At 36.8% G+C, this 17,525-nt stretch overlaps 1 protein-coding gene across 2 annotated transcripts in view; it reads right to left on the bottom strand.

The window, feature by feature from the left end:
• Positions 1 to 346: 346 nt before the first annotated feature.
• The window catches only part of trim33.L (tripartite motif containing 33 L homeolog), a 77,452-nt gene continuing 60,273 nt past the window's right edge, over positions 347 to 17,525 (bottom strand). Inside the window, 10 exon segments of one of the 2 annotated variants that reach the window (NM_001095608.1) lie at positions 628 to 1,321; positions 1,401 to 1,451; positions 6,128 to 6,280; positions 7,851 to 7,925; positions 9,846 to 9,969; positions 10,600 to 10,955; positions 11,398 to 11,554; positions 13,381 to 13,444; positions 13,685 to 13,817; positions 15,097 to 15,297. In NM_001095608.1, the coding sequence (NP_001089077.1) occupies positions 1,106 to 1,321; positions 1,401 to 1,451; positions 6,128 to 6,280; positions 7,851 to 7,925; positions 9,846 to 9,969; positions 10,600 to 10,955; positions 11,398 to 11,554; positions 13,381 to 13,444; positions 13,685 to 13,817; positions 15,097 to 15,297 (1,530 nt within the window). In that variant the 3' untranslated portion in view covers positions 628 to 1,105. 2 annotated transcript variants of the gene reach the window in all.

Raw genomic sequence — 17,525 nt, 5'->3', positions numbered from 1 at the left:
TGCCACATATGTAAGATTTAGATACACATTAAGTATGTGACAGAAGGGCTAAGTGCTTTCTTAATAAAAAAAGTAGTATCGATTTATTAATTTTCTTCTAGAAGAAAGTTTTTTCAATAATGGCATCCAGACCCATCAGAAATATATAGACTGGATTTGTAACAATTAAAAGAAAGCTGTTGCCAGATTCTGTATACAAAAACCTGTGAGCATAACAAAAGTATACATTTGATATAAATTTTGAAAACGATGTGGAAGACTGGATCAATATAAATATACTGTAGGTTAAATGTATTCCCTTATATCCTTTCGCTGTTGCAAAACAGGATAAAAAAAATCAAGAATATTTAACCAGATATTCATTTATTTTTCCTCAGGTCAGATGCAAGACAACAGTAAGAGTTGACAACCTGTTGCCCAAATTAATGCATAATGAATATATGAACACAGAGACGCCTCCTTGTATTTACAAAGTTACTGTAGGGTCGACCAAGATAAACCAATTCCTTCACAAAATATATAAATATATTTCAAAGTCTTGAAGGACACTCCAATCCCGATAATCAATGTAAAAGCTCAAATATAATAATAATAAAAAAAAAAAAAATGATGATGAAGCCCTCCCAAAGTACACATAATGTACCATTTCCCCCCATTAATCTATAGAGCAGTTCATTGGTGGGGAAAGAAAATATATTACAGTTAACTGAAGGTAATGGTCCAATGTTCAACAAAGAAAGATCAACAAGAAAACACAATCACCGAGTTCACTTATACATCTGTACAGAGAACTGCTTAGGGGGAGGAAAAAAAAAACACAACCAAAGTCTTTAACATTCACCTAAATGAGAAAATGCAAGAATTGCTCCAAGGGTCAGGAGTCCAACAGTCCTAAAAAAAACAAAGTGACAAATTTCCCCAGTTTTTTCCTTGAAAGATTGCTCTTTATCTGTACAAATGTTTGTTGATCTAATACTGTCTAAAAGCTGCCAAATTCTTCATGAAGATGGCGGATGCAGGAGTGATGATATTCCGGAAACATTTAAATAAGTTCATTGTCAATTTTGTTTAATCTCTACACAAAATCTTTAGAGTTCCGTGCTCATCACTTTATATGCACCGGTCTCTCTTCTGACTTCAGTCGTTTTCTACGAGGCTGAACAAAATCATCGTCATCTGAATCGTCTGTTACATCTCCGTCATCATCCTCTGCTTCAAACTCTGGCAATGGTTGGAAGGTCCTGTCAGGGTAGATTGCGGGTAGTTTTTCCTCAAAATATAAAACAACAGCCTTCCCTGCTTGGGCAACTTCGGAGTCGTTCTGTGGGGAAAAAGAAGAGAGAGTTTAACTTGGGTTATGCACAGAACTTTGCCAAGTTTGCATGTTTTTAGAAGCTTACCTGTAGATTAATTTCTTGTGTGTCTGCATAAGCTTGAACAACTTTCATCATCTAAAAAGGACACCAGAGTCAAAAAAATAAATTCAATATATTCTAAGCTTCATAAGTATGGTTTAAGACCAAATAAGGTCATAACATGGAAAAAAAATTATAACCAGATTGCATCAAATTAAAAAAGAAAAAAAATCCTGGGAATGCTCTACTGGTCAGAGGAGTGCTATACAGGTCTTAAATGTGAGTATCACTTTTTGCAACAAATTGCATCAATTTAATAAAACTATAAAAATATGATAATTGTTTGCCAATTTTTAATATTTATGGATACATGTGATGGATTACACTTGGTCAATGCCCAAAAATTAAGAATCTGCTATGCCAGGAAGGATGTGTAATCCATGAAAAAAAGCAAATTCTATGCCTATGGTTTTGGGTGTCTGAAAATCTACAAATTTATAGCAGCAGAGGATTTTTACGGATAAATGTGACATATCTACTGCTTCACTTGTCATCTCGCACATTAGCAGACATGACAGCTGTCAAGAACTAGATTTTAGATTTGCCTTAATTGTCGCATAACTTATGCACCATATAAAACCAGGGATTGGTGTAAGAATGCTTTTTTCACATATTGTCTTGAGGCTTAGGTCCTCTGCATAATACACTACAAATTTTAATGTATGAAATGACCTGCAAAGAAAAGTGATTTATTTACTTTATTTTCATTAAGCTGTAGGCACTTTTAGCTCCATTACCCCATTTTTCTGCAACACAGTTTACTAGGACTACACATTATGTTCCCTCACCGTATTACTTGGACTAACAAAATATTGCTATATTTAGGTCTCCTCTGGAAATTACGGAGACCCACAAAGAGCATTTCAAAATCTGCCACAAATTATAATATATGCTAGTATAAAGGAAATCTAACAACAGACCACGTGTAGCAGTCTGCGGGAATCATCTTTGTCATGTTAGTTGGGACCAATTATTTGTGCATAGTTAAACAGAATTCACAATGGGTAAAGCTGGAGCCATGGAAAGTCCTGCATCACAGCACTAAGAAATTTTGAAATGCTTGCAACTTTTTATAAACAATGATGGATTCCGGCAAAACATTATAAACTTGACCAAAATCAGTCCGACAAGCCCTACTCTAGCATTTAGATACCTATAGTCTGAAATAAAAAAAGACTGTACAAGTCAGATAAGCCCAAACTGTTGCTTGGCCTGTCTAGTAAATAAACAGGCCCTTTCAATAGTTTTAGAAGAAGATAGGAGTTGACTAGTGCTTTTGGTCATTTATAAAGGAAAATAAACCAAATGGTTAGCAATATGCGTGTTAAAAGTCCCTGCTAAGTATGTGGTCAAAAACACAGGCAAGAGTGGTAATGTTATCGCCTACAAAAATTGCTGCTTTGCTGAAGCAAACAGATTAGCAACACAAGCCTGTGTGTGAAATTAGGCAATATATCAGGGATGATGAGAATTGAACCAAAACGTAGAAGTATATATTCCTAGTGTTCATAAAAATGCTTCCAGATGATTCTAGAGGATGTTATTTAACAACTACAGGCCTGCAAGGTTCACATTCCTTACAAATGTTGGAGGTTCACTATTTTTTTTTTAAATAATACTTTACTAATGCCATCATTATTAGGCTGTCAATGTAGCTGGGAGAAATAGCTGGAGGATTGTCATTTGCAAATCCAAGTCATCTCTTTATACATTGCAGGGGAAAACACATTGTTTTTTGCAGTCATTGGGGACTATTTATATTAACCTATATTCAACCAATCAAGACAATACAATTCAAAAGTCAATATACAGTAAAGTGATTAGAAAGAACTGGTAAAAAAGGCAGTTCACCTAAAAACCTACTTTTAATGTAGAGTAGTCAGCAATTTTCTATTATCAATTTGTGATTTTTTTTTTTGTTGTTCTAACAACAACTAAAATGTTAGTTGCTTAAAGCAGATCTGGCTCTAAACTGCTCCTGTAAGAATGACCTGAATCAAAACTTGCATCATATTTATATTTCAAGGACCTTGTCACAAACAGTGCTATTCTAGATCATTGGTAATCGACTTTGTTATGTAAATGATACAAATGTTTCTCCTGAAAATCCACCACTCAATATGGAGACATAAGCAGCCCTTGTACTGTCATGGCGTATTCATTTTATTCGGATGCACTAATGAAAATTTGACAAAAGATTTGACAGAAACAGATAATTTTCTATTAATCAAGGATATTCTACCTGAATGCCATGGCTGTTCTAAAACTACGCCTTGAGAAAGCTATTAAGCGAAACGCGCGTTGGCGAGTCGCTCAAATCCTGTATTTTAATTATTGTTTCTTGGTGCTTTTACTGGGGTTGGATCTAATCCTTACTGCTACGGTCTTTTCTTTTATCTTAAACAATCATCCTTCCATTCTAAGGGGCCGGTGATTTGTGGCTTATTAGGGATAACTTAGTCTCTTTAAGATCAGGGCAAGTTAATATACCAAGGCCACAGTCTCGGTTACCCTGTCCTGCCTTCCTCTTTGTGGTGTCCCAGACTTAGAAAACAACAGGCAGTTAGTTTTGGGACAACTCCACCTTCTTATATTTCATTATAATCTACAGTCTGGTCATTTCCCTATGGGACCAGACTGTAAATTATATCCTTATAAACGGCGCGTTCTTTCGTCAGAACGCGCCGATTATAAGCTTAAAGAGACAGCACTCGCAGCTGCTGCCTTGCTTCCCACCGCTATCGGGCTCCACATTTCCTCACTTCCCACAACGGATTTACCCGTTTTATGCGATGAAGGGCTTCTCTTTCCTTCATCGCATCTCTCACTCCTGTCACAAGTCTCCTGCAGCTGCCTCCCTGATGTCGCTTTCCTCACAGGATTCGGCTCCATTTTCACTCCCCCTCCCGTCCAGTGTCTGAAGTCTCGCTCCGCCTCCCTTACACTGCCTAAACCTCGCTCTGCCTCCCTTACACTATCAAAGTCTCGCTCTGCCTCCCGTCCACTCGCTCCCCCTCCTTCCCTGCATGACCGGTAAAAGAAAATTATGTGACACAGAGGGGGAGCGATTCTTTAGATAGTGGACGGGAGGGGAAGTGAAAATGTAGAGGAATCCTGTGAGGAAAAGAGCGAGACCAGGGAGGCAGCTGCAGGAGACGTGTGCCATTTAGAAAGCAACAATAAAATACAGGTAAATACAGCTAAAAGAGCTGCAGTTAAAGATAAAAATCAACTTGTAGAGACACTTCAAAAAAAGTAAAACTGAACCCAGAAACTGTAGATTATAATAGATAATGTACCCCCCACTTAAAATTTATAAAGATATTAATAGTCACCTCGGAGTTATGTGACCTGTATAAAAGCACTCGGCCTGCGGCCTCGTGCTTTTATATGGTCACATAACTCCTCGGTAACATAATATCTTTATAAATTACAGTAGGGGGTACATTATCCACTATATATCCTCTCTCTTTTCTGCTGACCGTAGCATTGGTATTATTTTTACCCAATTGTGGTCATATTTTAATCTAATGGGATCCTTTCAATTAATTTAATTTCCAGCACTCCTTATATAAATACTAGCACTTGATTAATTTAATATACCTTTCTTATGTGTTTTTAATAATCCTCACTTAATTCAAGCATCTTTTCCCAGTTAATTGCACTCCTTTGATGAACTTTGTCATTTTTATCTTTTTAGCTTTTTTTGGTTGAGTTCAACCATGAATTGTTATTTATTTTGAGAATGATAATTAAACTACTCAATGGATATTATGCACTAATTGGCACTTTATAGTATTTATGAATTATTCTAAAATCAAGTAGTTGATCAATTAATTAATTAATTGATTGGGCACTTTTTTCACCTTAACTTACTTATTTAATTAATTTATTTAAATCCTAAGAGATTTAACGTATGCTGGATACTGATTAGGTTGTTACCTACGGGGTACTTTTTTCTTTATAATTTTGAGCATTTTTTGACTTTCTGACGGTTGTCAGCCCTCGTGTGTAACCTTTGAGATCCTGTTTATTTTGGGAGTTAAGAGTTCCTTTTCTGTTTTAATGTTCTAAAACTACATAAATAAATCGTTTTAGCAAGATAACTATGCAACAACTTCTGCCTTTAGTTGATAAATGCTACAAACACAGTTCTATACAGTTCTAAACTGCAAAAGTGACATGATAGCGGTTTTGAAAAACACTTATTTTATGGTTGCATAGAGTGATTGTTCCAGTTTAGCAGAATAAACTAGATTATGAGTCACACCAACTATTTATCCCTTTGTGTGCCACAGATCATAAAATATTCAGCAACGATAATGAGATCTAGATTTGACTTTCCCATGTTACATGGTAATCATGGTATTGTGGATACATATAAATAACCAGTTTCTATAACTGCTGTTTGCTACGTAAAATAATAAATGGCCCAAAAATAGTAAAACTGGCTTTTTTGTAGTAAATGTTAAAAAAAAAAAAATTGAAAGCGTGTGGGCCCCAAACAGCTGCTTTATAAACACTATGGGTACCCATAAACACTCTGAACCCATCCTAGCAGCTTTCAGTGACATTCAGGGGTCAGCAAACGTAGCTGTATAAATGGCACTCTAGTATATGTTGTACCATGTAAGATAGTTCTTTAGTGTCAAGCAAACTGGCACTTTTTTATATTAGGACCCTTTATTATTAAATTAAGAAGGTCAACATACTTCATTGAACCTTTCACAGTTCTTAAATATTAGCCTGACATCTGCAACAAAATCTTCGGGTGTTTGATAGTGCTGTGAGTGTTTCTTCTGTAGCTTCTTTTTCACAGTAGAAAGATCCATTGGCTTCTTAATTATTTTGTAGTAGTTTGGTATCTGCAAAGAAAAAAAACAAATAAACCCATAAAAAAACTACTTAGCGCTGCAAACAAGGATTATATTTTACTACAAAAAAATCCATACACTCATTGAATTAATTCATTAATGTTATACATTTGGAGGTTCCTAACCCTTAGCATAAATGTCCATGTGCTAGGATAAATTGCATGCTTCTAAGCTTGGCTGGGAGATGATGCCAGGTTGTGATAAACTGAAAACTGCTGCACGTTTAGAATATGCCACAGTGATTTTAAAGCCAAAATTTTATCAAGTATTAAACTGTAGTCTGTTTATAAAAATCTAAATATAGTCACTACAGGATTACAACAAAAGAAATCCCTGTTTCTGAATTAATGTAAGGGAGTGGGGACATATGGTGATAGGAATTGCCAGTTTTTAAGAATCCGTTCAAATGAGGTACAGTTGTTTATGCCAAATAGAAAGGATTGGGTTTTTTGAAGTTAAATTCATCTACATCACTGGCTTAATGAACAGTAAAATGCATTTGATGTTGAATGAACTTTGCAAGTATGAAAATACATTCAAGAATTTATATTAAACTGTGCTCATGGTACAAGTTCCACTTTTACACTGCAAATGGCCTCTAGTCTGAACAGTCTGGTGCAAGAAGATTTTATTATGTACTAACACAGCAGTTGTTACAGGGATGTAATATTCCCTCTGTAGTACATTTTTTCTAGGCCAGTGAATTTGCTGTTAGAGAATTGCTATCCTCTGTCCCACAGGGTGCATCAAGTATATCCTCCCATTGAGCTCTTTTGAGAGTTGTGGTAAAGGAGAGTTGATGCTCTAGGTGCATTTCAATGAATGCCGAGGGCTGCTGTCGAGCAACAGCTGTGGAGCTTTGGGCTGCATATCCCTGCTTTGAAGTTATTATCTTTGGCTACATTACAGCTGGAACTCTTTCATGAAATAAAGAAAATGCCAAAACAAGCCAATGCGGCCGCTTCCACATTGAAAGCAAATTGTAGTATCTGTTTCTCTTTAAAGGCTCTGTAGCTGTGGCACCAATCTTGCCTTTAAGGAAGAAGGAAAAGTTAAAATTAAGTAAGCGTCATCAGAAAGGTCTATATAAATACACAAGTAAATCCTCAAATTAATGCTGCTCAAAGTCCTCTGTCAAAAGAAACACTGCGTTTTTGTCCTATTGTGTATAAAGGTATTAGACTTCCTGTTCTCAGCTTAAACCTCCAGGGCTAGGGCTTGAGCATGCTCAGTTTGCTCCTCTCCCCTCCCTAATGTGAGCACAGATCTATGAATGAGCAGGGAGAGACTCAGGCAGGTATTGATGTCACACCAAGCTAATATGGCCGCTGCTATCCTAAACAGAGAGAGCTTCTAGAGCGGTTTACTTAGGTATGGTAAAGCATTCTACAGAATAAATACAATGTTAAAGCTTGCACTGTTGTGGCTAATCTATTTGCAATAAACTCTCTGTAGCTTTCCTTCTTCTTTAAGGCAACTAATTTAGTACATTTTAAAAAAAAGATTCTGATTTGCAGTTGACCATTTTGGGTAAAATTAATATTATTCCCATCCTACTTACCGTAGCTGGAACAGGCTCCTGAAATTCAATGCTCAGTTCGTGGCAGTAGAGATAAAGTAGAAGCCGCTCACATTTCTTTGTTAAAGACAAGACAAAAAAAAGAAAGTGTAAAACAAGACTAAAGGACAAACAATACCTGAACATAAAACAAATATTCCAAAAGCAATAATGTGCTTTTGTTCGGCACTTACATTTGCATTTTATTTTTAATGATATCATACAAGTGAAACAAATAAACAGTATCAAACTACAACTGCATGCATATTGAAATGATAGCATTGCTAAATAGTGACCATTATAAATGGGCTGATCACTGCCAGAGAAAAACAAGTGCTTTTGAATGAACCAGAAACCAAGGGAACCCACTGAATTTATTCTTTCCTAAAATTACGTTTTTAAACGGATTCTGTCATGATTTTTATGATGATGTTTTTAGTTCCAAATTACTTTGCAAATGATTCACTCGACAATAGAAAATGTTATGCCTGAACCAGCAAGTGTATTTTATAAGCTGTAATATTGTGTGTAGGCAGCCATCTCAAGTCATTTTGCCTGGTCATGTGTTTTCAGAAAAATCCAGCACTTTAGGATGGAACTGCTTTCTGGCAGGCTGTTGTTTCTCCTACTCAATGTAACTGAATGTGTCGCAGTGGGACCCAAAATAGTATTTACTATTGAGGAAAATAGTATTAATAGGGAAAATTAATAGGGAAAATAGTATTTTACTATTGAGTGATGTTCTTAGATCTACCAGGCAGCTGTTATCTTGTGTAATGGAACTGTGATCTGGTTACCTTCCCATTGTTCTGTTGTTAGGCTGCTGGAGGGAAAGGGAGGGGGGTGATAACACTCCAACTTGCAGTACAGCAGTAAAGAGTGACTGAAGTTCATCAGAGCACAAGTCTCATGACTGGGGCAGCTGGGAAACTGACAATATGTCTAGTCCACTGGCAGATTTAAAAACTTAAATATGAAAAATGTTTTGCTCCTTTGAGAAATGGATTTCAGTGCAGAATTCTGCTGGAGCAGCACTATTAACTGTTGCGTTTTTTTTTTTTTTGTTTTGTTTGTTTTTTTGCTCGCTGTTTCTATTCTAGGAAAATTTAAATCAATCCTTGTTTCATGTTAAAGGAACAGTAACACCAAAAAATGTAAGTGTTTTAAAGTAATGAGAATATCATGTACTGTTGCCCTGCACTGGTAAAACTGATGTTTTTGCTTAAGAAACACTACTATTGTTCATATAAACAAGCTGCTGTGGAGCAATGGCGGAAATTGAAAAACGGCTATATGGCACAGGTTAACTAATGGATAAAAGATAACACTATTAGACAGACAGAGCTTATTTGCTATCTGCTGTGTAATTTGAGCTTTTTCTCCTTTGAATGGCTACCCCCATTGCTACACGGCAGCTTATTTATATAAACAATAGTAGTGTTTCTTAAGCAAACACATCAGTTTTACCAGTGCAGGGCAACAATGCATTATATTTTCATTACTTTAAAACACTTATTTTTTGACGTTACTGTTCCTTTAAGATTATTTAATCTTGAAATTACACATTCTTCTAGCACTGTGGCAAACTACAAGTTCTTTTTATCGAACTTTGTTTAATAGAGGTTAACATGCATGTTGTTAATACAAGACATAGAACTATTAGCATATCGGCTGTTAGCATTCAAAAATTCGGGTTTAATGTCCAATTATATCTTGCCTGTCTTACTTATTATTGCTATTGTTGAAATACCCACTATTAAATGTTGTTTTTAACATTCTACTGTGTTTTAGGCTTTATCCCACACCAGGTTCTACAGTTACACACCAAAAAAAATGTAAACCTACAAGACCCTAAACATTTGCCTTAAGTTATTAGGTAAGAATTTAAGCACAAGGGCTAATTGTGGTGGTTCACCATATGCATTATTATAACTATATGTAGATTGTATTTTGATTCCTACTGCTCAATACCTTGGATAAAAAAAAACACACACATACCATTTGGTCTACAGGACTTAGGCCTTGCACGGTTTTCCCTTTCTTGCTGTGCTGTGAATTATCACAATCATATTCAACTTCAGGTTTATTCAAATCTCTGCAGAATGTACAAATCCATTCACCACTGAAGAGAAACAAAACATCAGTTAGAAGATTAACCTGTTGGTAAAATCCACTTTTGTACCTAATTTGCGAGATACATTTAACAACTTTAAAGGCGTAAGTAATGTTGCATTGGAATAATAAAGCTTAGTTAATACAGACCACTACAGACAGAAGCAGAGGGGTAAAGGCCTTCTCTTACTCCAAATGCACTCATGTTTGACAAAAAACTTTTTTTTTTGTTTTTTTAAAGGGGTGGTCCACCTTTAAGTTGATATTTACTATATTATAGAATGGCTAATTTTGAACCACTTTTCAATTGGTCTTCATTTTTTCTTTTTATAGTTTTTGAATGATTTGCCTTCTTTGTTTCTAGCTTTCAAATGGGGGTCACTGACCCCATCTAAAACAAATGCTCTGCAGGGTATACATTTATTGTTACTCATTTTCTATTCAGGTCCTGTCCTATTCATATTCCAGTCTCTTATGCAAATCGGTGTATGGTTGTTAGGGTCATTTGGCCTCTAGCAACCACATGAAATTGCAAACTGGAGAGCCGCTGAATAAAAAGCGAATAACTTATAAACCATGTTTTTTTTCCCTTTAAGGCAGTCTGAATATGAAAGTAAACAAATATGATGATGCAATGTACCTTGGAAAACTAAGCAGCGTGGGTACATGACAAGTAAGGTGAAAAACTTTAGGGCACTTTTCACAACATAAGAGGTCTCCTCCATTTTGGCACACTGCACACCAGTCTTCATTTGGGTCATCATCTTTGTTGGAGCCATCACCACCACCACCTCCCCTAGGCGGTCGATGCATTGAATTTCTTACTGCAGATTTCCCATTTACAAGGCTAACATGAGATGACTGCCTGCAGCTTTGGCTTGTGTTGTTTGGTTCGGTTTTCACGTTATTTTCCAAAGCAGCCAGTGACTCCAGATCAGTTTCAAGGTGCACATTTGTGGTGAGTGGAGGTGTCAGACTGCTTTCTGGGCTGCTCAGCTAAAGGAAAAATGCCTGATTTAGCGATCTGTATATGAGCACATATGAGAATACTTAAAGAAACAGACAAATAAAAGAACAAAAATAAAGGGTAAATATACCATACTCTATTTTTTCATTTTAATATGCTGGCATTTTGTAATCTGCCTTGTTAACAGATAAACATTAGTTTAAATGCCATTAATAATTATTTCATGGACTTATTTTCAAAGCACTCTTGGCTTCTTTTATTAGATTTATCATACTTCCTGTGGAGGGCATGGGAAACAAGGCTGAAAACTAGTGGAGGCTAAAACAATGGTTCAAACGGCTTAACAGGAATAACCGATAGCTAAGAATCTGAATAACCGAATGTTTCCACAAAACAAAGACCAAAACAGTAAAATACATAGGTGCCTAATAAGAGATTATAATTGGTAGAAATAAATATATTTTCAGTTACCATGCATGCACTCCTCCTGCCGTCTTCAGCCTTCTCCTGCTTTACTGGTCCTGAGAAACTGCACACTTCCTCTTCTGTTCCAGGTTCTTGTTTAACTTTGACAGGGTCAGATTTAAAGGAAGAATTTCTTTCAACTGTTCGACTACTTGAACCACAACTGTAAAAAAAAAAAAAAAGATTAAAAAAATAAGAGCACTGAAAAATAAATATACACAATCAGCAAATACAAACCAACTAAATGTATGGTGGGGCTGAAGAGCTCTTTGCAATATTTCAGAACAAAGCCAAATACACACGACTGAATTCTCCATGTTCCAGGACAAAGCCAAAAGCATAACACTCAATATGTTTTTATTTTACTGGTAAGTAAGCAAAGAAATGTAGCCACAGTTTGAGATGGTTATTTAATATATTTTAATATATTGCATAAATAATGTCACAATCACAAATAATCAGCATTGCTTCTTTTATTGCGGTGCAAATACCCCCATGCAGTACATATGCCATCAGTCTGATCAGTAGACAATTGCTCCTGCTTGGCAGATGATATGATGAAATTAAAAGTTTTGTTAATTTCATATACCTTATGGTTCAGCAGGTTTGCTGTGTACAGACAATATACTGTAAGTGTTCATCCCCTAATCTGCAGACTCTGTTCCATGTGAAACCATCCTCGTTTGGTAAAAGTCTGAAATTGCTGTGGCTATTTTAACCCTGGCCATGGTGTTTACTTTGTAATTTGCCGGATTTTAGTAATTTTCAACAACGTGCACAGGGCATAAGAACTAGTACCATTTATTGCAGAGTGTGAGGGGACTGAAAAGTGTGCACAAAATGGCTCCCAGACCAAAGGAAACAAGATTCAGAAAATTTATTTAGTGTAATTAAAGTTTCTTTTGCTTGACAAAGGTGATGAAATAGTATTAGAATAATTTTTCCGGATGACAGTTCCCGTTTCATCATACAATCTGGATAAGAAAGGGACAATTTAGGCTCTCAACCAAGCTTTGCTTGTGCTACAATGCCACTTCGTTGTGTAATGCAGAAGCCCAGAAAGCAAGCTTCTTGTTTGCATGCACTAATACACATGGCTTGCATGCGATATATATGGATGTTATATTACAAAAATAATCCTGATATCAATTGGTCCAGCATCTCATACAGAAACAAATATAATTTAATTCTATAGCAGCTTGTGCTTTCCTGGGAAGGAATTATTGAGGTTAGGCAACAAGCACAAGCATTACATTGGGTTAAAGTGAGGGCTCTGTGTAGGCCACAAGTTCATCCTCTTCTTGGCTGTCTTGAATGTTTAATATGTATCCACAGATGTTCAATGGCCATTCCAATGCCTTCAGCTTGCTATTCTTCAAGTAGAACGTGTTGGCCTTTGAGGTATGTTTAGGATCATAGTCTAGTGGTCAGCTTCCTGGCATATTGTTTCACATTCTTTTTGGCCATAAATCTAACAGATCTCTTTTAAAACTCAGTAAGGCATGTGACTGTTCCACCTGAGAATATGCAGTTTTGGATACTTTTGACCATACGGTGTACATTATGTCTACACCAATTTTTATGTGTCTGCTTTTATAGCACCAGTAAAATGAAATTATTATAAAATGTATACTGGTTATTTCCATCCAGTATGTTATTTTTTTTCTTTAGAGCAGACCTATTTTATTTTAGTCTGCATATATGGTTTAAGATCTGCACATTTCTTTAATCTCATTCAAATTTCACTGTTTTCTAAACGTATTTTCATAGTACTTATGGTACAGGTATTTTAAATATATGTATTACAAGTCATGAAGAATTCTCAAAGTAGGGTATTAAATAAAACAGTGTAAATGAATATAGCTTGTTTTCATTTCTTGGTGTAAATGAACCTTTATCATTAAAACACATTTATTGACATTTTTGCCTGAAGACACACTATTCCTAAATAGCAGATGACAAGTGCCCATTTTAATATAAATCACTCACCTTCCTCTACTGCCTGTACTTGACGTACTGGGAGGCCTCACTGGTGTGTGTGAATTGGACAAGCCTGAGAACAGGAACAGTACAGATTCTTAGCATCACCGTGTACATGGCAAGTGGGAACACATTTCAAGTGCATCTGTTAACAGAAAGTCAAATTTTTCTTCTAAAACCCTGTGCACCAATTACATCTTGTGTTATCAATGGTGTAACAAGGCATTTACAAATAACCAAAAGTAATTGTCCATTAGGTTTATGATTTAACCTGAAATAATAAAAAGAGAAAATAGGAACGAATTATGAATACCTGTAGATCCTGGAGACATTGCAGAAGGTGCAGGGGAGGGATTCATATTGCTTGTTGGTTGTGGTAGCTGATGTCCTAATGAAATATATCTACTCAATAGATTGTCTAAATTGCTAGATCCTGCATCTTCCAGCTGAAAGAGGTAAAATAGAAAGTAGGAAACACCTGTTAAGTGACCATACATTTAAAAAGCGTGTTTTCATTTATGAATTATGGGAATTACATATCCTACCCAGGATGCCCCAGATATTTTCAAGGGATACGAAAAATTTAAATAATGATCTCCACAACATACTCTAAACACCATCGGATCTATTTGCTAACCTGGTAGCCCAAGCCTAGTTTGCAACTGCCAATTTATGTCCCCTGGGCCACCTTAGTGGGCGCCATGAACACTACAAAACTTCTTGGTCGGAGGATCTATGGGAAGAAGAGATAAAATGGCAGATGCAAACTCTCCTAAATGTACCCTGGGCCAGTGTGCCATATCCCAGGAGTGAAGACCCCAGGTTTACAATTGTCATTTAAATATTAAAGGTATATAGGGCCAAGAATATAATACTGATTTACCAATAAAATGGCTAGAATTAAACATCTGAAACCTCAACCATATACAATAATGTGGGCACATTTATAAACATTATAAAATTATAACGCAAAGCAGCCAATTGGCGACAAGCGTTTTTTCAGCTAGCTGCATCCTGAACAATAAATGCATGTATTGGATTTGTTGCCATGGGATACTGCCCAGGTGCAGATTTGCCCGCTGTTTATAAACGAACCCCATTAATGTGAATACTTAAAGCTTTTAATAAGCATTGCCTTGTGGTGTTTAATCATTTTTAACCCTCTAATCTTAGGAAACCTATATTATGAGCACATCTATACATATAATAGAAACCAGTCTGACCTTTGCTTTAATTTCCCAATACACTGTTCAAAACATAGTGCGGATTGTTTGCTGTTGGCAACTTTGCTTTTGCCATTTAGTACCTATATTTGCAACTTAAGGTGGCCATACACGGATAGATCCGCTCGTTTGGCGATGTCGCCAAACGAGCGGATCTCCCTCCGATATGCCCACCTTGAGGTGGGCAATATCGGGCTGATCCGATCGTGGGCCCTAGGGCCCAACGATCGGATCCTAGCGTTCGCCAAACGGGCGGTCGGATCGCGGGACCGCATCAACGAACAGATGCGGCAGCGATCCGACGGGATTTTTAACCCCATCCGATCGAGATCTGGCCGACTTTCGGCCAGATCTCGATCGGGGAAGCCCGTCGGGGGCCCCCATACACGGGCCAATAAGCTGCCGACTTGGTCTGTCGGCAGCTTTTATCGGCCCGTGTATGGCCACCTTTAGCCTCAATAAGTCTAGTCCAGTTGCCATACTCACTAGTTGCCATACTCACTTGGATTGGTGGGATGTCTGGAAGAGAGGGAAGGTTTTCTGGGTTTGTTACTGATGGGATAAGTTCTATAGATGTAACAGATGGGCTGGTTGGTCCCCGATTTGCATTTGCCATGGTTGCTGTTGTAGGACTAGTTGGATTGATTGTGCTGTTATGTACTGAAACAACTGGAAATGGGCCAGCATGCCCTGGGTTGGAATGCTGATGGAAAAAAAGAGTCCAGGAAAAATGAGTTTGAATAAATATAAAACTTATGCAACTGAATTGTATTAAACATCATACATTACAGATTCACCATTAAAACATTTACATCTGGCAACATCTAAAGAGGGCTGAAGATACATAATGTTGTATATCCCAAGCATAATCATTTTCCACAGGTGTCAATACTACCATTGGGTTAAAGGGCTTCTATGTTTAAAGAGAGAAAAGGTTATTTGCCAATTGCTACTGAAAGCGATACCTTTCTAAAACCTGCACTTCGGAACAATGTCCAGAAACAGCTAATTAACAGACCTTAAAGGGATACTGTCATGGGAAAAAAAAATTTTTCCAAAATGAATCAGTTAATAGTGCTGCTCCAGCAGAATTCTGCACTGAAATCCATTTCTAAAAAAGAGCAAACAGATTTTTTTATATTCAATTTTGAAATATGACATGGGGCTAGACATATTGTCAATTTCCCAGCTGCCCCTAGATGACAGGATCCCTTTAAACAAAATGGCTTCTACAATTGTTTGAGAGTGAAAACCAGAGTATGTGATAAACAAACACTAAAGTGCATTGTGCTGATTGCCTCTGGCTCCCCTGCACAGCCTGGGAAAGAAGGCAGCAGGAAGTGGAACAGATGAGAGGGGCTAGTAGGGTTTTTGAAGAGCTTTTCAATAAAGTAACCAAAATTACTACTTTTTAAAGCACATTCCTTCTATATCTAAAAGAGTTTAATGCACTGGCACATTCTTGTTTTTTATACTGAGGCAGCAATGAATGAAACAGCTCACTTTTCAACAAAAAGAAGGAACAATACAAATATGATTTAAATGTTAATATAAGCATCATACTGAAATAAGAAACTTTCTAAATACAACCAATAAAATATTCTGCATCGTTTCTGAGTGTGTCTGAAGTGTATCTTCATTATCCCTCTCTCAGCATCTGTTTCTCTGCATTCTGTCTTCTTGCAGTTGGGTGTCAGATAATCATTGACATATCCAAAACATCTTTTTTTGGGGGGGGGGGGTTCCTTTCCTATCAGATGAATTAGAGCTCACTCAAATAACAGATTCTAGTACAAACCAAATCTAACAAAATAACTGCCTTTTGCACAAATCCTGCATGTAGAGAGACATGATTTCTGTTGATTATAATAGTGAGCTCTAATACATCTTATAGGCAAAAGGAGCCCCCCTATAAGATATATTGGATGTAACTGACACCCAAATCCTGCATGAAGAGAGAATGAAGAAAAACAGATGCTGAGAGAGGAATAGTGAAGACGAGCTTTATTGTTTCAGAAACTGTAGAGAATTTTTAATTGATTATATTTAGAAAACTTCTTATTTCAGTATGCCGACGCTTAAAGGGATACTGTCATGGGAAAAAAATTTTTTTTCAAAATGAATCAGTTAATAGTGCTGCTCCAGCAGAATTCTGCACTGAAATCCATTTCTCAAAAGAGCAAACAGATTTTTTTATATTCAATTTTGAAATCTGACATGGGGCTAGACATTTTGTCAATTTCCCAGCTGCCCCATGTCATGTGACTTGTGCTCTGATAAACTTCAATCACTCTTTACTGCTGTACTGCAAGTTGGAGTGATTATCACCCCCTCCCTTTTCCCCCCAGCAGCCAAACAAAAGAACAATGGGAAGGTAACCAGATAACAGCTCCCTAACACAAGATAACAGCTGCCTGGTAGATCTAAGAACAACACTCAATCGTAAAAACCCATGTCCCACTGAGACTCCTTCAGTTACATTGAGAAGGAGAAACAGCAGCCTGCCAGAAAGCATTACTCTCCTGAAGTGCAGGCACAAGTCACATGACATGGGGCAGCTGGGAAATTGACAAAATGTCTAGCCCCGTGTCAGATTTAAAAATTGAATATAAAAAAATCTGTTTGCTCTTTTGAGAAATGGATTTCAGTGCAGAATTCTGCTGGAGCAGCACTATTAACTGATTCATTTTGAAAAAAATTTTTTTTCCCATGACAGTATCCCTTTAAATTAAATTTCGCAATAGTTGCCCTTTAATGGAAGGACACATTTTCAGTCTGGTTTGGAGTTTGAAGCAAGGCTATCCCCCCAAATATGTATACTAGAGTGCACAGGTGCTAACCATCAGGGTGTTACAGTGGTCTCAGCAAAGTTACAGGGTTCACATAGAGCAAATTTGCACAAGAGCAATAACCTTCAACAACCACTCAAAC

The sequence above is a fragment of the Xenopus laevis genome, chromosome 2L, assembly GCF_017654675.1.
Source record: "Xenopus laevis strain J_2021 chromosome 2L, Xenopus_laevis_v10.1, whole genome shotgun sequence".
In the NCBI taxonomy this organism is placed as follows: Eukaryota; Metazoa; Chordata; class Amphibia; order Anura; family Pipidae; genus Xenopus; species Xenopus laevis.
The sequence above is the reverse complement of the archived record's forward strand: the minus strand, read 5'-3'. Positions and strand labels throughout refer to the sequence as shown.